The sequence below is a fragment of the Bufo gargarizans genome, chromosome 9 (genome assembly GCF_014858855.1).
Source record: "Bufo gargarizans isolate SCDJY-AF-19 chromosome 9, ASM1485885v1, whole genome shotgun sequence".
Lineage (NCBI taxonomy): Eukaryota > Metazoa > Chordata > Amphibia > Anura > Bufonidae > Bufo > Bufo gargarizans.
Genome location: NC_058088.1, coordinates 25,282,014 through 25,307,457, shown reverse-complemented (window position 1 = coordinate 25,307,457; position 25,444 = coordinate 25,282,014). Strand labels below are relative to the sequence as shown.

General features: G+C 43.9%; 1 protein-coding gene across 1 annotated transcript in view; it reads right to left on the bottom strand.

Annotated features, from left to right (window-relative positions):
* PPP1R14A (protein phosphatase 1 regulatory inhibitor subunit 14A) overlaps positions 1–9,413 on the bottom strand; it is a 30,786-nt gene extending 21,373 nt beyond the window's left edge. The window contains exon 1 of the mRNA XM_044305752.1: positions 9,020–9,413. Coding sequence (XP_044161687.1) covers positions 9,020–9,211 — 192 coding nt within the window. The 5' untranslated portion in view covers positions 9,212–9,413. The remainder of the gene's footprint in view (positions 1–9,019) is intronic.
* Between the last annotated feature and the right edge of the window lie 16,031 nt (positions 9,414–25,444).

Here is a 25,444-nt window from a genome sequence, read left to right as displayed (position 1 = left end):
TCTTTTTGATGAATGGACATACAGATGAGAACAGCACATGGATCATCCCGGGAGGGTCTGAAGTATGTACAGTATATGGGGGGGGGGGGGGGGGGAATCTGGTCTGGGGTCTGTATACAGTGCGAGTCTGGCCTTGCCATCTGTATAAGGGTTGGTCTGGAATCTGCATCCTTCTCGGACCAGGTATGTGTCTACATTTATTTTGGGGGGTGCTGACGGGGGTCATATGTATAATTTGAGATTCAAATGCAATGGGTTAGGGGGTGTCCTATATAAATGGGTCGTGCATAAGGGAAAAAAATAATGTTGCTACTCTTTGTCCCTCATCAGAATCTTCCTGATGTCCCAGATTGGCAAGTATGGGGAATATAGGCCATCGAGGTATGATTTACAGGGGATCCAACCCATGGGACCCCCACCAATCAGTAACATCCACATCCATGCAAATGAAGTGAATGCAATAACCACCTGCTCTATGGCAGCTACCATATTGAAAATCCCCTTCTTTCTACTGCCTGGGGGGGGGGTTTCTAGGGGTGCTCTCCATCGATTGCACATTGATGGTCTATCTCTGTGATGGCTAACCTCCGGCACTCCAGCTGTGGTAAAACTACGACTCCCAAGATGTACACTTGCTCGTCTGTTCAGAGAACTCTATAGAAATGAATGGAGCATGCTGGGAGTCGTAGTTTCACCACCGCTGGAGCTCCGGAGGTTAGCCATCACTGGTCTATCTGAAAGAAAGGTGATCCATGCACTCAGTTTGATATATGTAATATCCATCCAGCATTGTAGATCCTATTCCCATTATTACTGATACGGTGATCCCTTCCTGCCCCTCCACCCACGGCACAAGATCAATATCTGACAAGAGATTCCTTTTAAAAAAATGCCATCTGCTGAAAGTCTATCCAAAAATCTATGTCTCGGAGGCCGCGAGTGAAATCTGAAGACCAAGCTTTACAAGGGAATTCTTGCCTAAGCATTAATATCAGAAAACGGCTGATCTGGACATCACCTACACCATGTACCCATATGGACCTAGGATATGAAGTAGTAGCCAGAAACACATCAGAGAAACCAAGCTCTCAGCACATGAACCTCCATTTTTTTCCTTCATAATGCAATTTTTTTTATAAATAAATAAAAATTAACCAACTTTGCAAATAGTCTTAAATTGCAAATCTCCTATCGTTTTGTGTTTACAGCTCCTATGCAAACAGGTGTGTCTCCATAGTTAGGGCTTATTCACACAACCGTGGTTTGGTTCCGCACTTTTTGCAGATCGGGTGCGGATCCATTCACTTCAATGGGGCCGGAAAAAATGCGGATATCACTCCGTGTGCTGTCCGCATCCGTTGCTCCGTTCCGTGGCCCCGCAAAAATTAGTCATGTCCTATTCTTGTCCATTTTGCAGACAAAAATAGGCATTTCTATAAAGAGCCATCCGTTCCAAAAATTGTGGAAGGCACACGAGTGGCATAACCGGCACGAGCGGACCGCAAAACACGGCATGTTCTTGTGAACAAGCCCTTAGAGAGAGAATACAAACCCCTGTCTAGTCCGATCCTGCAGTCATACTCCCTTCCGTCCACCCCTAATGACAGCATATATTTACTAGGCATATACAGTATATGCCTACCTGCTTGCCTGGGGCATAGTGCAGTTCATCCTGAGCCTTCTGGTTCATGTTTATACCACTATAAATAGTGTATACAACATATGGCTTGGTTCATACAGATAAGATTAGTTGCAATTCTTGCAAGCATTCTTGTAGACAAAACCAGGAGTAGGTGCTAGGCAGAGCAAAAATATTGAGCTGTTCCGTCACAAAGGGTTAACTGTCTAGCGGTGTGAATTGCACGTTCACTTTCAGTTTGTGGCCGTCATCTAATAAACTTTCCCTCTAAAAAGTCCCTTTTAGAGGGAAGGAAGTGTTCCTTCCCGGCAATCGCCTGCCTGCTGGTGGAGGAGACCCCTGTATTTACATGCAGCGATCTCCTCCGCAGCATGGGGAGGAGTGATCACTAATGCCATCGCTCGTCCACATACTGACCCGTTGTTTGCCGGCAGTAGAGGCTGTTTACACAGCATGATCTGCTGCCGACACACAACGATTTTTGTGTGTGCACAAACAATCGGATTACCCGATGAACTCGTGTAATCGGCGGTACATTCACACGCTGAGGAGCCTTCCGATAAATGCTCGTTAGAGATTAACTTTAGCACTCTTGGCCCATGTAAAGGGCCCTTAAATTACAAAAAGGTCATACACTAATTTAAGCCACATTCTCAGGATGAGAACTAAATGTTGATAAGGTCAGAGAGCAGAGATAAGGAGCCTGTCAGCTGAACTGCCTGAGGGAACAGAGTGAAACTTCAGATCTGGCTACTAGAGAAACTCAAGGCTGCACAAAGACAGTGGTTCAACATTTTTTTTTTTTTTATAAAGACCAATTGAAAAAAGGATTTTTAGCTTAAAATGAGTACAATGCAATAATAAAATGCCCCCAAAAGATGTCCTTTAAAGGGGTTGTCTCGCTTCATGTACACAAAGTGAATATAAGGCACTAACTAATGTACTGTATTGTGATTGTCCATATTGTCTCCATTGCTGGCTGGATTCATTTATCCCTCACATTATACACTGCACGTTTCCTGGGATGGAAGCTGCTGCGTATGCCTGCCTACATCCATTCCCGTGGTCCCAGCCACCAGAGAGGCCAATGCTTTTTCCTATAGTGTGCAAGCCCGACCACCGCTGCTGGACTGATATAATGTGATGTAAAAATTAATCCAGCCAGCAAAGGAGGCAATATGGGCAATCACAATACATTAGTAAGTGCCTTGTATTAGCTTTCTCTACATGATAAAGGCCACTTACTGGAGCGAGACAACCCTTTGTCTTATGCCAACTCTCCTGACCTGTCTGTTTTAGTATTCAAAAAAACAAAGTCAGACAAGCACCTCCAAAGAATGTGAAATAAAGTACAGGTGCACGCTACCATGGCTGCAATGCACAGGCAAACCAACAGTATATGCGGCAGCATCCTGCTCTAGAAACAGGGGTTATTCTAGAAGCTCTCTGTGCACATCTTTGATTAAAAAGTTTAAAGTTGGATAACTCCTTTAAGACTAGTGTAAGACACCAGTCTTAGAGGACCTGCCAACTCTCCTGACATGTCTGTTTGACTAACTACTTGCATTCCCCTAGTGATAGCATCATAAGAATAGATGCTCCAAAATTGTTATGTGCCGTTCTTCTATTATTCCTACTAGAAGTCATGAATTAATTACTGCCAGTTTGCTATGAAGGTCCAGCCGGGTGTTACCAGTTGCGGAAGAGGATATCCCTGCACAGTCTGACACTATCCAATCAGTGCTGCCAGTGTCAGACTGCATGGATACTGGTGACCCTCATCTGGATCTTTACTGCATAGGTTATTTCAGGGGAAATGCAAGCAGTTCCTAAAACAGTCATGTCCGGAGAGGTGACAGCTCCTCTTAAATAGATTCCCCCCATGTGAACAAGACCTTATATAGAGTAGTAGCAATGAGGGAGCATCTGGGGTATAGCTTTAGGGGGTGCAGAGAAGGCAGTCACAGTCAGGTATCAGTGGGGCAAAGGGTCCTTCTGCCATAGAAGATGACACATGGCACATGGTAAGTGGTAAAGCCTGTTACAGTTTTGGGTTCAAGGAGCTTCACGTTTTACCTCCGGGGACCATGCAGGTGCACAGAAAGCGGATGGCTGAGTGATGACTCTTACTACTAGCTGTCACCTGCAAAATCAGAACCTGCTTAATAGACTCCTGTTATTTTAAGCTTCTGACGTGACCCCATGTTTCTGGTACAAAACCCGCCGCTCACCTGTCACTGCAATTACTATGGCTGTCGTCGGCACAGCAGGATCTTGAGAGGTTCTGGAGCAGAACACTTCAGCAGGGACATGATGACAACAGGAACGTTACTGAAACCCGCCCAACACCAAAGTAATCCCAGAGGTTAACCACCGCTGCTGCCATCATTTCTAGAAGTCACTTCAGAAGTGTCTAATGCTTGTCCATTCGCCCCCTCGAGGCAAATTTGGGAAAATTGGCCATTTTAAAGTGTGCCTACCACAGAGACGGGCAGAAGTTGTGACCGTAGTGGGTCTGGGACCCCACCGAGCATTATAACAAAAGAGGCACCAGCGATCCTCCGAGCACCTGGGCTTTCCTTTCTGGCACTTGGCGAGCTGAAGATGGGCTCTAGACAGTATACAGCTCATACTCAGCTTTGCCATTTGGTATTTATACAGATTTTTATGCGGTTTTCTCTGCTCTTCTGCACCCAAATCCGCGGATATTACTTGGGAGGTTTTGTCACAGATTTTGCGTTGCGAAGGGTCAAACCTGCACAATTTTTTTTTTTTGACAAGCTGCAATTTCAAAATCCATACCGTAGGTCAATTTCCTCATGAAAAATTTCCATATTCAGTGGATGATAATTTGAAAATGTCATCTACTTGGTACTTTATTACGGAGTGGATTTTCCACGTGAAAATCCGTGCATATTACGCACCATGTGCAGGTGGCCGTAGGGTACAGCCATATGTGGCGCGCCTTGGTGCAGGAAAATCTGCAACAAATTCTCATCAAAAACCACATTAGGTTGCATTCATACCACCGTACTTTTTGTCCGCACCCGATCTGCATCTTTTGCAGACCCAATTATTTCAATGGGTCCACAAAAAATGCAGACTACAATCCGCATGCTGTCCGCATCCGTATGTCCATTCCGTAGCCCGCAAAAAAATTGAATGTGTCCTATCCTTGTCTGTTTTGCGGACAAGGATAGGCATGGTTACAATGGATCCACACAAAAAAAAAAAAGCAACACGGACGTCATCCGTATTTTTCGCGGATCTGCATTTTGCGGACCATAAAATAGACACGGTCGTGTTAGGACAGTTCTATGATGGGCTAGATAATACCAGAACGCACAACGCGCACGGCCAGTCTCTAAGTGAACATACACTTAGAGTACGGCCACACAGCGGATTTTCCATGGTGGACTTTCTGCTGTGGATATATCACGGATTTCGCTGACGAGTTCAGCCTGTGCATTGAGATCAAATCTTATATTGCAGGGATTTTTTTTCCACAGCGTGTGGATGAGAATTCTTTAAAAGGTCATCCACATTGCTGGTACTGTAAACCGCTGCAGATCGGTCGCACAAAAAGCCGCGGTGGAAAACCAGCAGTGTTTGTGCCCCATGTGGACGTGCCCAGCAGTACAGTTATCAGAGCTGCGGCTTGTACCGAGTCCGATTTTCAGGAACGAACGTGCATACGAAAGACAGCTCCTGGTAATCCAGAACCAAAGCGCTCGTTCATCGGGTGAAATGGTCTTTCACGAGAACACCTCAGTCATCACTTTTGGGCAGCAAAACAATGTACAGTTATTATGGGACTTGCGATTATTTGAGAAAAATAAAATAAAATCACGAGACCCCTTTTTAATCGGCCGTGTAACAATATTTAGTGGCACGGACAGTTTTACGTTGCGTTCACCAGTTTGGGGCGGTACGGGGCTGAGTGGGTGCTTGTCGCGGCCGGAACTCCAGCCTCAGGCCTCATGCACACGACCGTTGTGTTCCGTTCCGCAAAATGGGGTTCCGTTGTTCCGTTTCCGTGTGTCTCCCTTTATTTTTAGAGGATCACCAGACATAAAGGAAAGTAAAAAAAATGTCATTTTTACTATGCAAATGATAGGAAAAAAAGGACACGGATGACAATCTTATGTGCCTCCGTGTTTTTTAGCGGGCCCATTGACTTAAATGGGTCCGTGAACCGTTTTCCGCGAAAATATTAGGACAGGTTATATTTTTTTTGACAGACTGGAACCACGGATGCGGATGGCAAACGGTGCCATAGCCGAGTTTTCAACGGACCCATTAAAAAATCAATGGGTCCGCAGAAAATCACGAAAAACGGTGCAACGGACACGGAATAAGACAATGGTCGTGTGCATGAGGCCTTAATGTTAGTAAAAAACTGCACCAGCCAGGGGCTGGTGTCGTTATTCACCAAACGCAAGGACCGCCACAGAGGCACCTAATTTGAGCCTCGTCATAAAATTAGACGAATCACAAGGGGGAAACTAAGACCGATGCAAGAAGCCGGTCTTAGTAAATGTGCCCCAATGCAGACAAGCAATAGCAGTGGCCATCGCTCGTCCCCATACAGTGGAGGGGATCACTGCATGTAAATATCACCTCCACTGACGAGCTGGCAGTTATCCGGAAGGAGCGCTACCTTCCCAATAATGGTCTGCTCGCTCAGCATGCGTCAATGCGCCTGTACTCCTGTCCAGGGCAGATTTTTATCCACTGGAAAAAAATGATGAAGGTTTCCACTGAATGACTGCAAGCAGAGATCTTGAAGACCAGAAGGAATTGAAACAGAAAGTATAGTCTCTACACAGTCTTGTCATCTCAGCGACCATTGGGGTTATTGATTTCTCCTGTTATACCATCGTCACCGACTACAGGAATGGAGAAGAACACTGGATTAGGCTAATAAACGTGACTATAGGGTTCTGCAGCATAATAGGATGCTGAGAGTTGTAGTGTCACAGTTTTAGGTAAAAAAAAAAAAAAACAGCATGAAAGCCTAGGTGGCTGTACAACTTTTCTTCTTGAAGTGCAGCATTTTTCACATCGCGTCTTGAGTGTCCATTTACCCAATGTGCCAGGAAGGCAGTGCATCTGTAAAAACTGAACCATAGGCCCAAATTACAACAGCCGATGGCTAAAGTGTTCTTTTGGTCTCTATTTGGCGGCTTCTGTCAGGGTTTCCGTTTTTTTAGAGTTAGCACAGAAGTTAGCACTTGGATTGTCCATTGCACTTTTTTTTTTCTTTTTATTAACATGAGCACCTATGGGGGGCGGACGCCACATAAAGAAGCGTTGGATTTTTTTGTAAGTTGCTCCGACCCCATTTGTGTTAAGGCTGCACTGCTACACAGCGATCTTTGGTCGCATGAAACCTCTCTCAGGCAAAGTTTTCATATAGCCCCAGATTTAGGACTCATGCACATGTCCGTATCTTTGAACCGAACCGCATTTTTTGTGGATTGGCTGTTGACCCATTCATTTCAATGAGGTCGCAAAAAACGGATGCCACACAGACGTCATCCATATTTTTTGCAGACCACAAAATATATACGAGCATGTGAAAGCACCGATATGGGCCGGTTAGGCTTCCTCTTTCACACATCTGTGTCCATAATGACATCTGTGAGAAGATAGTCAGTGGTTTGTCCGTGAAGATGTCCTTGAAGGATCCGTGTTTGGTCTATGTGTCTGTTTTTTGCCCTACGGGTGTGATGCTTATTACACTGAAAACCACAGACCAAAGATGCATTGACATGACCATATGTGTCCAGAAAATCCGGATCCGCCAAAAATACAGATGGCGGCTGTGTGACGTCCATGTTGCATCCATTTTTTTTGTGGACCAATGTCAACAATGCCTTTTCTTGTCCTCAAAACGGACTGCGGACCGGACATACGGATGCGGACAGCACACATTTTTTGAATCCTCATTGAAATGCAAGGGTCCACATCAAATCCGCAAAAAATGCGGACCACAAAACAGGCAATGTCGTTTAGGGCTGTATCACACCAAAAGATTATCTGACCAATATCTGTCCAATCCGACCAATAGTTGGTGTGTATAACAAAAGACAGTGTGTGTAAACGGCCATCTGACCAATGATTGGTCAGAAATCTGTCAGTGTAAAGGTCTATTCACACATCCGCAAAAGGGTCCGCACCCGTTCCGCAATTTTGCAGAACGGGTGCGGACCCATTCATTCTCTATTGGCCCGAACTTCCGGTCCGCAGCTCCGCAAAAGATAGAACATGTCCTATTCTTGTCTGCAGCTGCGGATAAGAATAGGCATTTCTATAGCGGGTGCCGGCCGGGTGTGTTGCGGATCCGCAACACACCATGGACGTGTGAATGGACCCTAATACAGCCCTTAGGCCTCATGCACGCGACCAGTGTCGGGGTCTGCATCCGAGCCGCAGTTTTTGCAGCTCGGGTGCGGACCCATTCACTTCAATGGGGCCGCAAAAGATGCGGACAGCACTCCTCACCAAAAAGCACATGGGTTACTTGCGGTTTTTGGTGTGGATCGCATCCTTGCATTGAAAAGGGTGAAATCTACAAACAAAAAAATAAATAAATAAATAAATAAATAATTCCACATGGCAGGTCAATTTCTGCACAAAAGAAAAAAGCTGAGTGTACATGAGACTTGTCTGATACCGAATACACTTGTCTAATCGTCTCATACACTTTGCTCGTGCTCTATTATGCTGCTTTTTTTTTTTTTTCCGCACAAGAAGCCACATGGAAAAACGCACATAATCTGCAACGTGTTCAGGGCACCTTCAAGCCCAGACTACACAGCGAGGTTACATATGTTGGGCAAATGATGGCGGTGACCTGTGCAGTACATTGTATTGATGACTCCGCTTATGGCGCACCGTGTGGTGCCCAAATAACACAATCATACTGTATACAAATAACACACTGACAGAACTGTCTTGCCAAATCAATAACCAAGGAACGACGCGGATGAATATCTACTTACCTGTTCCGTGTTTGGGCAAAAAATGTGTGATTAAAGGTGAAAGCCACGAGGACCTTCAGTTATGGAGGTTATGGGCTTTGTCCCGCTCCCCTAACGATAGCCAGCCATACATATATGACCTCTATTCAATTCCTCGCTTTTATTTAAATCTTTAATTACACACATTGTGCGACTCCCGCGTTCTCTCCGGGGTTTTAGGGAAGGCTCAGGTTGACTGCACCTTCTTATGTTCCTTGGTTGTTGCAGCAATAGTCGTGCTCCATAGCAGACAACGGACTGCGACATGAGATCAGATGTAAAATAGTGGGGTGGAAAGTTACAGGAGTTCCCACCACCCCAACCCTTAGGACCACATCACCCCCCATCCACTCACCCTGCCCTGGTACAGCTGCTCAATGGTCTCATCTATCCACTTCTCCACGTCCAGCCTCTTCTGCAGCTCCTTGCGGTCATATTTGACAGTCACCCGGGCTTGTCTCCTTTGTATGGCTTGTCCCGAATCCCTGCTCCTGGATGGCGAATGGTTTTTATTTAACAGTCTTTTTCCAACCTTATTTGCAGCCATTGTTGAAAGTCCTGGTCTCGGGGAGGTGGGTGGTCAGGGCTCCTGATCTGGTGGTCAGTGCAACCAAGTCACTCAATCCAAAGGAAGGTTAATCCCAAATCTCACTTCTACCGTCCACTACATGCATCTCCTCTATAGCTGTAGGACGGTGGTAGCCATGCACATCCCAGCTGCACCTCTCTGGACTGACACAGCACAATCCTGCACCAGCCCTTTCAGCCACAGAGGAGGGAGGGAGGGGCGCCTGTAAAATACACAGTATTCTGGCTGGAAGCCTCTCACCCATGTGCAAATGAGACACAGACCTCCCATGTGCACGGACGCTCCAACATAACCCTCTCCCACCCTGCAATTTATACACAATTCACTGACTCCGAAATCTACATGAGTAAAGCGACACATATGCTAAAAATGTAAAAGAAAAGATTTGTCAAAAAGCAATGGTCAGAACATATACAGAGTAGATGATTTTCCTTATTTACAGAGGAGGCGACCATGCGTTGTCCTCTGAGGAACACATCCTGATGACATTGGGGAACACAGAAGCTAATATTCGGCATCTCTAATTACCGTTATCACTATAGCATTTATAACTTTCACCATGATGGATTTTATCTAGCTCTGACACCAGGAACTGACGGAACTGGGTTTCCTGACAGATCCTTTCTGACCACTAGAGATAAGCAACGCCAGTGGTGTCTGCCAGGCCATCTATCCCCAGAAAACTGGCATAAATAATACCTTAAATAGGTAAATAAGATAGGCACTCCTCCTTCTGGTACGTATGTAGGATAGAAAATGTATTAAGGCTACTTTCACACTTGCGGCAGGACGGATCCGACAGGCTGTTCACCATGTCGGATCCGTCCTGCAGCTATTTCGCCGTGCCGCCGGACCGCCGCTCCGTCCACATTGACTATAATAGGGACGGGGCGGAGCTCCGGCGCAGAACGGCGAAAGCCGCCGGACTAAAAAGCCTGACATGCAGTAATTTTAGTCCGGCGGCCTTTCGCCGTGCACCGCCGTGCTGCGCCCCCGTCCCCATTATAGTCAATGGGGACGGAGCGGCGGTCCGGCGGCACGGCAAAATAGCCGCAGGACGGATCCGACATGGTGAACAGCCTGTCGGATCCGTCCTGCCGCAAGTGTGAAAGTAGCCTTACATAAAAAAATATATATAATTGTATCACCAATTGTGTATTACAAAACAAATAATAATAGTTATAAAAATATTAAAAGAAATATATACACAAAATAAAAATATTTAGTGATTCATTATTATTCATAATCCATTATCCCACATGATTAGACAGTGCAAAAAAACCTCTCCAAGCAGTAATTCACATCATGTACCGTATTTTGTTTGCGTTTCTTAACCACCTCAGCCCCCCTAGCTTAAACCCCCTTAATGACCAGACTACTTTTAACACTTCGGCACTACACTACTTTCACCGTTTATTGCTCGGTCATACAACTTACCACCCAAATGAATTTTACCTCCTTTTCTTCTCACTAATAGAGCTTTCATTTGGTGGTATTTCATTGCTGCTGACATTTTTTGTTATTAATCGAAATTGACCGAAATTTTTGCAAAAAAATTACATTTTTCACTTTCAGTTGTACAATTTTTCAAATAAAACTACATTTCTATATAAATTTGTCTCTAAATTTATTGTTCTACATGTCTTCGATAAAAAAAATGCAATAAAAGCATATTTATTGGTTTGCGCAAAAGTTATAGCGTTTACAAACTATGGTACAAAAATGTGAATTTACGCATTTTGAAGCAGCTCTGACTTTCTGAGCACCTGTCATGTTTCCTGAGGTTCTACAATGCCCAGACAGTAGAAACACCCCACAAATGACCCCATTTCAGGAAGTAGACACCCCAAGGTATTCGCTGATGGGCATAGTGAGTTCATGGAAGTTTTTATTTTTTGTCACAAGTTAGGGGAAATGTAATTTTTTTTTCTTTTTTTTCTTACAAAGTCTCATATTCCACTGACTTGTGACAAAAAATAAAATTTTACATGAACTCACCATGCCCCTCACGAAATACCTTGGGGTGTCTTCTTTCCAAAATGGGGTCACTTGTGGGGTATTTATACTGCCCTGGCATTTTAGGGGCCCTAAAGCGTGAGAAGTAGTTTGGAATCCAAATGTGTAAAAATGCCCTGTGAAATCCTAAAGGTACTCATTGGAATTTGGGCCCCTTTGCGCACCTAGGCTGCAAAAAAGTGTCACACATCTGGTATCGCCGTACTCAGGAGAAGTAGGGCAATGTGGTTTGGGGTGTCATTTTACATATACCCATGCTGGGTGAGATAAATATCTCTGTAAAATGACAACTTTGTATAAAAAAAATGGGAAAAGTTGTCTTTTACAGAGATATTTATCTCACCCAGAATGGGTATATGTAAAAATACACCCCAAAACACATTGCCCTACTTTTCCTGAGTACGGTGATACCACATGTGTGACACTTTTTTGCAGCCTAGGTGGGCAAAGGGGCCCAAATTCCAATGAGTACCTTTAGGATTTCACAGGGCATTTTTACGCATTTGGATTCCGTGAGGGGTATGGTGAGTTCATGTAAGATTTTATTTTCTGCCACAGGTTAGTGGAATATGAGACTTTGTAAGAAAAAATAAATAAAAATAAAAATTTCTGCTAACTTGTGCCAAAAAAAAATATCTTCTATGAACTCGCCATGCCCCTCAAAAGTGATCTTTATAGCGCCGCAGCGATTTTACGGTGTTTTTGCAGTGATCATAAAAAACTAAATTCTGTCACTGTGGTGGAGCGGACTGAACGCAAGTGTGCACACAAGATCAGGCCTGATCGGGCGAACACTGTTTTTTTTGTAGAGCCTATAGAACATGTCCTATTCTTGTCCACAATTGCGGACAAGAAAATACATTTTCTATATAGTTCTGGCAATGTGCAGATCCGCAAAATGCGGAAAGCACATTGCCGGTGTCCGTGTTTTGCGGATCCGGAAAACACATACGGACGTCTGAATGGAGCCTTACAGGGGGGTGATCAATGACAGGGGGGTCATCAGGGAGTCTATATGGGGTGATCAGGGGTTAATAAGGGGTTAATAAGTGACAGGGGGAAAGGTGTAGTGTAGTGTAGTGATTGGTGCTACTTACAGACCTGCCTGTGTCCTCTGGTGGTCGATCCCAGCAAAAGGGACCACCAGAGGACCAGGTAGCAGGTATATCAGACACAGTTAACAAAACAGCGTCTAATATACCTTTCTGATGTGATTATTTTAACATCTATAGCCTGCCAGCGAATGATCATCGCTGGCAGGCTGTAGTATAACTTTCGAGCAGCGCGTCGCTGTGAACGCGAAATCCAGGCTCTCGCGGGATGACGCGCCGGTGCGTCAATGAGGAACAACCCAGCCGCCCGCAGGACGGATCCCTGCGTTAGACGGTCGGGAGAAGGTTAATAAAAAAAAAATAATAATAATTAAAAAAAAATAATAATAATATATACATATATATATATATATATATAGCAAATGAAAATTAGATAAAAATGTCCCAAAAGTTAATTCCCAAAAATTATAAAAATTTTAATTCCCACAAACATGATCGAAACTTGATTTTTGTAAACATAATTAGTAATAAATCTTCATGATTATACATTAGATAGTTCAGATATGGGAATTAGTGAATTCAGAGTCTTTGGAGCGAAATAATATAATAAGGCCCCTTTCACATGCGGATGCGATGCGTGAGTTGAACGCATTGCACCTGAACTGAATACCGACCTATTCATTTCTATGGAGCTGTTCACATGAGCGGTGATTTTCACGCATCACTTATGCGTTGCGTGAAAATCGCAGCATGCTCCTCTTTGTGCATTGCGGTGTGATAATCCACGCAACGCAGGCCCCATAGAAGTGAATGGGGTTGCGTGAAAATCGCAAGCATCCGCAAGCAAGTGCGGATGTGGTGCGATTTTCACGCACGGTTGCTAGGAGACGATCGGGATGGAGACCCGATCATTATTATTTTCCCTTATAACATGGTTATAAGGGAAAATAATAGCATTCTGAATACAGAATGCATAGTACAATAGGGCTGGAGGGGTTAAAAATATAAAAAAAATAATTTAACTCACCTTAGTCCACTTGCTCGCGTAGCCGGCATCTCCTTCTGTCTTCATCTTAGCTTTGTGTAGCAACAAGGACCTTTGGTGACGTCACAGTCATCACATGATCCATCACATGATCTTTTACCATGGTGATGGATCATGTGATGACCGGAGTGACGTCACCACAGGTCCTTGTTGCTACACAATGCTAAGATGAAGACAGAAGGAGATGCCGGCTACGCGAGCAAGTGGACTAAGGTGAGTTAATTTTTTTAAAATATATTTTTAACCCCTCCAGCGCTATTGTACTATGCATTCTGTATTCAGAATGCTATTGATTTCCCTTATAACCATGTTATAAGGGAAAATAATACAATCTACAGAACACCGATCCCAAGCCCGCGCGATTTTTCTCACGCGAGTGCAAAACGCATTACAATATTTTGCACTCGCGCGGAAAAATCACGGGTGTTCCCGCAACGCCCGTGTGAAAGGGGCCTTAGAGTCACTCAATATGAATAAAACTCTACTCTATTGATTCGTTTTTTAATAATGACGTCCATAGGTGCAAATACTGCAGACACTGCTTAATTGAATGTTGTAAAAGATTCCAACAGCAACGTATTATAGCGCTTACTTTCTGAACCACATATAGAAGTATCCGGGGCTGTGCACTTACCCCTACCTTTAGGTATCCTCTTTAGAAGCACTTGTAAGTGGTATAAATGGCACTCAGCGTTCTTCTATGAATACATTAGTGTTGAGCGAGCATGCTCGGCCGAACACCGGTTCAGCTGGAGCATCACGATGCTTGGCACATCACAGTTTTCGGCCGAATACCTTGTGTGCTCGAGTCAGTGAATTTAAATCCAATTTAGCCTCTATTTCTGAAAAGTTTCTGCCGAGATTTGAACTCACAACCTTCTACATTAGAGACAGGGACTTTAACCACTCAGCTATAAAGGATATACAGCAGAAGTATCATTTCATATTTCACTGCAGGTTAACATGTAGCTGTATAGCGTAGTGGTTAAGGTTCTAATGTAGAAGATTGTGAGTTCAAATCCCAGCAGAAACTTTTCAGAAATAGAAGCTAAATTAGATTTAAATACACTGGGTGTCCCCAAGCACTGACTCCATATATGGACATAGCTATATATGGTTTCATAGCAGGGACTTCTAAGCCGTGGACTCACACTGGAGGATTCCCTCACTGTACAGCAATCTTCTGCATAGACCGCAGTGGGACCCGACACCCTCCTCTCTTCAGAGCAGGGGGTTGCTGGTTTAATGTTTGGTTTCTCCCATTGACTTCCATTGTGCCAGGTTGCTCTGTAGAGCACCCAAGCATCGCAAAGTGTTCTACTCAATCACCAGAGCACCTGAGCACTTTGGTGCTCGATTAACACTACTCGAGTACACGTGTGAGCATATGGGTGGTAGTTAGTATCTTTCCTTTCTTTCTCCTACTGCTCCCCCGTTGTTTACTTTGTTCCAAAGTTGATAGCTGCAAAGCTCAATAGGTAGCTTGCTTAACCGCTTGCCGCCACGCTAACGCCGAAAGGCATCATCGCGGCGGCTCTCCCAGGTCACACTAACGCCAATAGGCGTCATCTCGCGTGAGCCGAGATTTCCTGTGAACGCGCGCACGCAGGCACGCGCGCTCACAGGAATGGAAGGTAAGCGAGTGGATCTCCAGCCTGCCAGCAGCGATCGCTCGCTGGCAGGCTGGAGATGTGATTTTTTTAACCCCTAACAGGTATATTAGACGCTGTTTTGATAACAGCGTCTAATATACCTGCTACCTGGTCCTCTGGTGGTCCCTTTTGTTAGGATCGACCACCAGAGGACTCAGGCAGCTAACTAAAGTAGCACCAAACACCACTACACTACACTACACCCCCCCCCCGTCACTTATTAACCCTTTATAAACCACTGATCAGCCCATATAGACTCCCTGATCACCCCCCTGTCATTGATCACCCCCCTGTCATTGATCACCCCCCTGTAAGGCTCCATTCAGAGGTCCGTATGATTTTTACGGATCCACGGATACATGGATCGGATCCGCAAAACGCATACGGACGTCTGAATGGAGCCTTACAGGGGGGTGATCAATGACAAGGGGGTGATCACACATATAGACTTCCTGATCACTTCCCTTTCATTGATCACCCCCCTGTCATTGATCACCCCCCTGTAAGGCTCCATTCAGACGTCCGTATGATTTTTACGGATCCACTGATACATGGATCGGATCCGCAAAACACATGCGGACGTCTGAATGGAGCCTTACAGGGGGGTGATCAATGACAGAGGAGTGATCACCCATATAGACTTCCTGATCACTTCCCTGTCATTGATCACCCCCCTGTCATTGATCACCCCCCTGTAAGGCTCCATTCAGACGTCCGTATGATTTTTACGGATCCACTGATACATGGATCGGATCCGCAAAACACATGCGGACGTCTGAATGGAGCCTTACAGGGGGGTGATCAATGACAGAGGAGTGATCACCCATATAGACTCCCTGATCACCTCCGTCATTGATCACCCCCCTGTAAGGCTCCGTTCAGACGTCCGTATGATTTTTACGGATCCACGGATACATGGATTGGATCCGCAAAACGCATACAGACGTCTGAATGGAGCCTTACAGGGGGGTGATCAGTGACAGGGGGGTGATCAATGACGGAGGTGATCAGGGAGTCTATATGGGTGATCACCCCTCTGTCATTGATCACCCCCCTGTAAGGCTCCATTCAGACGTCCGCATGTGTTTTGCGGATCCGATCCATGTATCCGTGGATCCGTAAAAAATCATACGGACGTCTGAATGGAGCCTTACAGGGGGGTGATCAATGACGAAGGTGATCAGGGAGTCTATATGGGTGATCACCCCTCTGTCATTGATCACCCCCCTGTAAGGCTCCATTCAGACGTCCGCATGTGTTTTGCGGATCCGATCCATGTATCCGTGGATCCGTAAAAAATCATACGGACGTCTGAATGGAGCCTTACAGGGGGGTGATCAATGACGGAGGTGATCAGGGAGTCTATATGGGTGATCACCCCTCTGTCATTGATCACCCCCCTGTAAGGCTCCATTCAGACGTCCACATGTGTTTTGCGGATCCGATCATGTATCCGTGGATCCGTAAAAAATCATACGGACGTCTGAATGGAGCCTTACAGGGGGTGATCAATGACGGAGGTGATCAGGGAGTCTATATGGGTGATCACCCCTCTGTCATTGATCACCCCCCTGTAAGGCTTCCATTCAGACGTCCGCATGTGTTTTGCGGATCCGATCCATGTATCCGTGGATCCGTAAAAAATCATACGGACGTCTGAATGGAGCCTTACAGGGGGGTGATCAATGACAGGGGTGTGATCAATGACAGGGGGGTGATCACCCCATATAGATTCCCTGATCACCCCCCTGTCATTGATCACCCCCTGTAAGGCACCATTTAGACATTTTTTTGGGCCCAAGTTAGCGGAAAGTTTTTGTTTGTTTTTGTTTTTTCTTACTAAGTCTCATATTCCACTAACTTGTGTCAAAAAATAAAATCTCACATGAACTCACCATACCCCTCACGGAATCCAAATGCGTAAATTTTTTTAGACATTTATATTCCAGACTTCTTCTGACGCTGTAGGGCCCCTAAAATGCCAGGGCAGTATAAGTACCCCACATGTGACCCCATTCCGGAACGAAGACACCCCAAGGTATTCCATGAGGGGCATATTGAGTCCATGAAAGATTGAAATTTTTGTCCCAAGTTAGCGGAAAGGGAGACTTTGTGAGAAAATACAAAAAAAATCAATTTCCGCTAACTTGTGCCCAAAAAAAAAAAATTCTATGAACTCGCCAGGCCCCTCATTGAATACCTTAGGGTGTCTTCTTTCCAAAATGGGGTCACATGTGGGGTATTTATACTGCCCTGGCATGTTAGGGGCCCGAAAGCGTGAGAAGAAGTCTGGGATCCAAATGTCTAAAAATGCCCTCCTAAAAGGAATTTGGGCCGCTTTGCGCATCTAGGCTGCAAAAAAGTGACACACATCTGGTATCGCCGTACTCAGGAGAAGTTGGGGAATATGTTTTGGGGTGTCATTTTACATATACCCATGCTGGGTGAGAGAAATATCTTGGTCAAATGCCAACTTTGTATAAAAAAATGGGAAAAATTGTCTTTTGCTGAGATATTTCTCTCACCCAGCATGGGTATATGTAAAATGACACCCCAAAACACATTCCCCAACTTCTCCTGAGTACGGCGATACCAGATGTGTGTCACTTTTTTGCCGCCAAGGTGGGCAAAGGGGCCCACATTCCAAAGAGCACCCTTCAGATTTCACAGGTCCTTTTTTACACATTTTGATTTCAAACTACTTACCACACATTAGGGCCCCTAGAATGCCAGGGCAGCATAACTACCCCACAAGTGACGCCATTTTGGAAAGAAGACACCCCAAGGTATTCTGTGAGGGGCATGGCGAGTTCCTAGAATTTTTTATTTTTTGTCACAAGTTAGCGGAAAATGATGATTTTTTATTTTTTTTTTCCTTACAAAGTCTCATATTCCACTAACTTGTGACAAAAAATAAAAAATTCCAGGAACTCGCCATGCCCCTCACAGAATACCTTGGGGTGTCTTCTTTCCAAAAGGGGGTCACTTGTGGGGTAGTTATACTGCCCTGGCAATTTAGGGGCCCTAATGTGTGGTTAGTAGTTTGAAATCAAAATCTGTAAAAAATGGCCGGTGAAATCCTAAAGGTGCTCTTTGGAATGTGGGCCCCTTTGCCCACCTAGGCTGCAAAAAAGTGTCACACATCTGGTATCGCCGTACTCAGGAGAAGTTGGGCAATGTGTTTTGTGGTGTCATTTTACATATACCCATGCTGGGTGAGAAAAATATCTTGGTCAAATGCCAACTGTGTATAAAAAAAATGGGAAAAGTTGTCTTTTGCCAAGATATTTCTCTCACCCAGCATGGGTATATGTAAAATGACACCCCAAAACACATTCCCCAACTTCTCCTGAGTACGGCGATACCAGATGTGTGTCACTTTTTTGCCGCCTAGGTGGGCAAAGGGGCACATATTCCAAAGAGCACCTTTCGGATTTCACAGGCCATTTTTTACACATTTTGATTTCAAACTACTAACCACACATTAGGGCCCCTAGAATGCCAGGGCAGTATAACTACCCCACAAGTGACCCCATTTTGGAAAGAAGACACCCAAAGGTATTTCGTGATGGGCATAGTGAGTTCATGGAAGTTTTTATTTTTTGTCACAAGTTAGTGGAATATGAGACTTTGTAAGAAAAAAAAATAATAATAATAAATCATCATTTTCCGCTAACTTGTGACAAAAAATAAAAAGTTCTATGAACTCACTATGCCCATCAGCGAATACCTTAGGGTGTCTACTTTCCGAAATGGGGTCATTTGTGGGGTAGTTATACTGTTTGGGCATTGTAGAACCTCAGGAAACATGACAGGTGCTCAGAAAGTCAGAGCTGCTTCAAAAAGCGGAAATTCACATTTTTGTACCATAGTTTGTAAACGCTATAACTTTTACCCAAACCATTTTTTTTTTACCCAAACATTTTTTTTAATCAAAGACATGTAGAACAATAAACTTAGCGAAAAATTTATATATGGATGTCGTTTTTTTTGCAAAATTTTACAACTGAAAGTGAAAAATGTCATTTTTTTGCAAAAAAATCGTTAAATTTCGATTAATAACAAAAAAAGTAAAAATGTCAGCAGCAATGAAATACCACCAAATGAAAGCTCTATTAGTGAGAAGAAAAGGAGGTCAAATTAATTTGGGTAGTAAGTTGCATGACCGAGCAATAAACCGCAAAAGTTGTGGAGTGCCGATTTGTAAAAAAGGGCCTGGTCACTAGGGGGGTATAAACCTGTGGTCCTTAAGTGGTTAAAGGCCCCTTTTCCGCGCGGGTGCAATGCGTGATGTGAACACATAGCACCCGCACTGAATCCTGACCCATTCATTTCAATGGGTCTGTGTAAATGAGCGTTTTTTTTTCACGCATCAGTTCTGCATTGTGTGAAAAACACAGCATGTTCTATATTCTGTGTTTTTCACGCAGCCCTGGCGCCATAGAAGTGAATGTGGCGTCAGTGAAAAACGCATTGCATCCGGAAGCAAGTGCGGGTATAATGCGTTTTTTCACTGATGGTTGTTAGGAGATGTTGTTTGAAAACGCATCAAAAAGCATTGCACCCGTGCGGAAAAAACGGAACTACTGAACGCAATCGCAGACAAAACTGACTGAACTTGCTTGCAATAATGGTGCGAGTTTCACTGAACGCATCCGGAGCCAATCCGTCATGCTTGTGTGAAAGAGGCCTAAGCGTAGAAGTATCTTTCATTAGATGAATCTGTTGACATGCCAACAAAATATATATCTCGTAGTGACATATAACACCAGACGCGTTTCGGAGCTCCAAGCTCCTTCCTCAGTGGCATTATATGAATTACTGCTTGGAGAGTTATTTTTGCACTGTCTAATCATGTGGGATAATGGATTATGAATAATAATGAATCACAAAATATTTTTATTTTGTGTATATATTTCTTTTAATATTTTTATAACTATTATTATTTGTGTTGTAATACATTTTTTTTTTTAAGTTAATACATTTTCTATCCTACATACATACCAGAAGGAGGAGTGCCTATCTTATTTACATATTTATTTTTGGCAGATTGGGATTGGGTGACCCAAATTGATAGTGAACCCTCCAATATCCAATACGCACTAGTGTAAGCCGCGCCATTTATTAATTATAAATAACTTAAAGGAGCACATTTACTAAGACCGGCTTTTTATGTTGGTCTTAGTTTCCCCCTCTGCGCTGCAGCTAGATATGACTAATTTATGACAAGGCATGCGCCTTGTCATAAATTAGGCGCATCTGCGGAAAAATACATGTCACCCATACATACTAAATGGTAAAACACTGGGTAACACTGACACGGAAAAGGACTTAGGGATTTTTGAGGACAGCAAACTAAGCGGTAGAAACCAGTGTCAGGCAGCTGCTGCCAAGGCCGATAAGCAGTGTTGGACTGGGGTGCCTAGGTCCCACCAGTAAAATGTATTTTTTTGGGGCCCACCGTATAGATACATTCAAATATTACCTGCTCACACAGCAGCAAGACGTTACCAGATGACTGAATATGGGGGTCCCTGCAGCAACTTTGAGAAGGTAGGTCCTGGGGAAAAGAGGACACTGGCAGCTTACCTTTATACCTAGAAGTCATCTCAGCTCTGATTGTGGCTATAATAATAAACTAGGGAGTTTCTTTCCTCATCCACCAAGTTTTTTATATGAACATAGGCAGGAGTGCACCTAGCCTTTCTGCTGCCTGAGGCGAAAACCGCAGCGGAGCCCCCTTCCCCATTGCCAATTTCTTAACCTAACCCCTTTGCCACAATGAAAGTGCTCATTGCCCATGGCTCTTCTGCTGCCCCCCTTATACCCCTACCTGGTGCTGCCTAGGGCGATCGCCAAACCTGGCCTCATTGGCGGTGCACCCCTGAATATAGGCTGGTTGAGGTGCTGAACATTGGATATATGTATGTAGTGCAGGAAGTCTGTGTTATGTGCCACGTGTGTAGGGGGTGGGAGACTAGGGGCCCACCTTGCTCAGGGGCCCACCAGGGGATTCACCTGTACCCCTGTGGGTCAGTCCGAGTCTGCCAATAAGTTAATGGGTTGCATCAAAAGGGGCATAGATGCCAGTGATGAGAACATAGTCCTGCCACTTTACAAATCACTAGTGAGACCACACATGGAGAACTGTGTACAGTTCTGGGCTCCTGTAAACAAGGCAGACATAGCAGAGCTGGAGAGAGTTCAGAGGAGGGCAACTAAAGTAATAACTGGAATAGGGCAACTACAGAACCCTGAAAGATGATCAACATTAGGGTTATTCACTTTAGAAAAAAGACGACTGAGGGGAGATCTCATAACTAGGAATTTTCTCCCCTAAAGTGGGGAAAATTGGCTTCTACCTCACAGGGTTTTTTTTTGTTTTTTGTTTGCCTTCCTATCGATTAACTTGCAGGATAACAGGCCAAACTGGGTGGACAGATGTCTTTTTTTAGCCTTATAAACAATGTTACTATGTTACTTAATCCTATGGCTCAAACTGATCATGTAAGCGAAGTCCCGATGTATATCTATGCTAAATACTTTATGCATGTTAGTGGTAACTTATTACAATTTTTCATCCTCCATAGAAGTCAATTTCAAATGACAGAAACTGCTAACGATTCAATATACCTGGCCCATTAGGCGAAGGCTTTGATATCGGATGACGTGCCACAGTCGCTTATAAAAGACAGCAAACAGAAAGATATGGGCTGAAAGAAAAACACGGCAAGTCACACGCAAGTCATATGATGTTTGTGCTGTGATTGTTACTGACGGTGATCTACAACTGTTTCCTCATTGCCGCAGTTATATGTTATCTCATAAGAACACCAGCTATAGCCCCAGAGACATAGGGCGCCGGCGTCTACATAATGCAACTTCTTGTGCCCCGCTATAGCTTTTCATGTTGCCTTCCTTCTTATGTCAACCCTGCAACATATTATATTTGTCAAGAGTTTATACGTAAACCAGATCAGAATTACAGAAGTGGAAAAAACCAAACAGCAGCTGCCTGGAATGTTTCAAGGATCTTAAAACATGCGTTAAATATAGTCACGCACGTAATACATCTTTTTGACCAGTCGGTGTAGTTTGTATGACAGCACTTGCTCACGTGTTCACTTCAGTCAGCTTATACACTAGGATGTGTACAGTGCTGACATTTAGGGGGAGATTTATCATATACAAGTTATATAAGTGTTTGCAACATTTCTTTGTATCTTCCAACATGCCGGGTACTTGGTATTTACGAACGGGTGGACAGATGTCTTGCGGACGGAGTTACACTTTTAGCCAGATTCATCAATCGCAACTAAAAGTGTTGCAAGTGCATTCCAGTTCCCTGGTGGTGTAAAAACTGATGGCACTAACATTAGACTTAAAAATCACTAGGTCATTTGTACAACATTTAATAAATTTGTTGCAAAAGAATATTTAAAGAATAGACATTTAAAAAAACAGTGAATTTAAATATTACCCTCAAAATATTAACCCTCACACCCTAAGACCGGCATAGGAGCTATCAGTCTTGATAAATCTCCTCTTTTGTGTCTTCTACTGTTTGTACGTTTTTCTCTGCCGCCATCTTGTGGTGAAGTAGTAGTATGCAACACTGCAGCATGGCAGATACAACAATTCCCAATTCCCGGGGATACAACGGTAAGAAATAGAAACCAGACAGCTGAGGCACTGGGTGGGCGCCTGGTGCTAACAATACCAGGCATCGCATCAGTCCTGGCTCAGTAAAGAAGATGGTGAATCCGAGTCCAAGAGCTGTAGCTGAATTTCTCTTTAACCACCTCAGCCCCCCTAGCTGAAACCCCCTTCATGACCAGGCCACTTTTTACACTTCTGCGCTACACTACTTTCACCGTTTATTGCTCGGTCATGCAACTTACCACCCAAATAAATTTTACCTCCTTTTCTTCTCACTAATAGAGCTTTCATTTGGTGGTATTTCATTGCTGCTGACATTTTAACTTTTTTTGTTATTAATCGAAATTTAACGATTTTTTTGCAAAAAAATGAGACATCCATATATAAATTTTTCGCTAAATTTATTGTTCGCATGTCTTTGATAATAAAGAAAGTTTGGGTAAAAAAAATGGTTTGGGTAAAAGTAGTAGCGTTTACAAACTATGGTACAAAAATGTGAATTTCCACTTTTTGAAACAGCTCTGACTTTCTGAGCACCTGTCATGTTTCCTGAGGTTCTACAATGCCCAGACAGTAGAAAAACCCCACAAATAACCCCATTTCGGAAAGTAGACACCCTAAGGTATTCGCTGATGGGCATAGTGAGTTCGTAGAACTTTTTATTTTTTGTCACAAGTTAGCGGAAAATTATGATTTTTTTTTCTTACAAACTCTCATATTCCACTAACTTGTGACAAAAAATAAAAACTTCCATGAACTCGCCATGCCCCTCACGGAATACCTTGGGGTGTCTTCTTTCCAAAATGGGGTCACTTGTGGGGTAGTTATACTGCCCTGGCATTTTAGGGACCCAAATGCGTGCAAAGTAGTTTGAAATCAAAATCTGTAAAAAATGGCCTGTGAAATCTGAAAGGTGCTCTTTGGAATGTGGGCCCCTTTGCCCACCTAGGCTGCAAAAAAGTGTCACACATCTGGTATCGCCGTACTCAAAAGAAGTTAGGGAATGTGTTTTGGGGTGTATTTTTACATATACCCATGCTGGGTGAGAGAAATATCTTGGTCAAATGCCAACTTTGTATAAAAAAAATTGTAAAAGTTGTCTTTTGCCAAGATATTTATTTCACCCAGCATGGGTATATGTAAAATGACACCCCAAAACACATTCCCCAACTTCTCCTGAGTACGGCGATACCACATGTGTGACACTTTTTTGCAGCCAAGGTGGGCAAATGGGCCCACATTCCAAAGAGCACCTTTCGGATTTCACAGGCCATTTTTTACAGATTTTGATTTCAAACTACTTCTCACGCATCTGGGCCCCTAAAATGCCAGGGCAGTATAACTACCCCACAAGTGACCCCATTTTGGAAAGAAGACACCCCAAGGTATTTCATGATGGGCATAGTGAGTTCATGGAAGTTTTTATTTTTTGTCACAAGTTAGTGGAATCCTCACGGATTACCTTGGGGTGTCTTCTTTCCAAAATGGGGTCACTTGTGGGGTAGTTATACCGCCCTGGCATTTTAGGGGCCCAGATGCGTGAGAAGTAGTTTGAAATCAAAATCTGTAAAAAAAATGGCCTGTGAAATCAGAAAGGTGCTCTTTGGAATGTGGGCCCATTCGCCCACCTAAGCTGCAAAAAAGTGTCACACATGTGGTATCGCCGTACTCAGGAGAAGTTGGGGAATGTGTTTTGGGGTGTCATTTTACATATACCCATGCTGGGTGAGATAAATATCTCAGCAAAAGTCAACTTTTCCCATTTTTTTTTATATAAAGTTGGCATTTGACCAAGATATTTCTCTCACCCAGCATGGGTATATGTAAAATGACACCCCAAAACACATTGCCCAACTTCTCCTGAGTACGGCGATACCACATCTGTGACACTTTTTTGCAGCCTAGGGGCGCAAAGGGGCCCAAATTCCTTTTAGGAGGGCATTTTTAGACATTTGGATCCCAGACTTCTTCTCACGCTTTAGGGCCCCTAAAAAGCCAGGGCAGTATAAATAATCCACATGTGACCCCATTTTGGAAAGAAGACACCCCAAGGTATTCAATGAGGGGAAAGTCTGTCAGGACATAGGAGCTCCGCCCAACATCCATACCCACTTAGCTCGTATGCCCTGGCAAACCCGATTGCTCCATTCACATCAATCGATGTGGATGAATAAATCATTGCCGGGATTTTTTTATTTTTTTTTATATATATACAAAGTGTTTGCCAAAGCATAGGAACACCGCCACCTCCTCAGCTCATATGCCTCGGCAAACGTATCTTTTACTGCAGAGGAGAAATCTCATCTTGCAGCGCCGCATACACCGACTTGTGTGTAATCTGACAGCAGCGCAATACTTCTGTCAGAATGCACATCAGTGCTGCAGCTAGTCGATCGGTTGGTCCACCTGGAAGGTTAAAAAAAAAAAAAAAAAAATGAGAAAAAAACAGGCCGCAACGCAATACATTTTATTAACTTTATAATAACTTTAGAACAGAACATATAAACTTTATTTAACTTTTGAAACTGAACGTTAACTTTTTTGCTTACTGGTGTTTTTTTTTGCTGTTTTTTTTTTTTTACCTTTATAGTACAAACCTCTCCTTCCCCATGGGACAATGTGCAAAGCGCAAATCGCCCAAAGATGTGGCGAAGTGCATTATGCACTTTGTCCCAGGTGAAAGGAGAGGTTTGCAGCAGCTGTGTGTGAATGGGCCCTAATAGCCCTGTGTGCCTGTCCTCTGAGATGCAATCCCTATGCTAAGTGT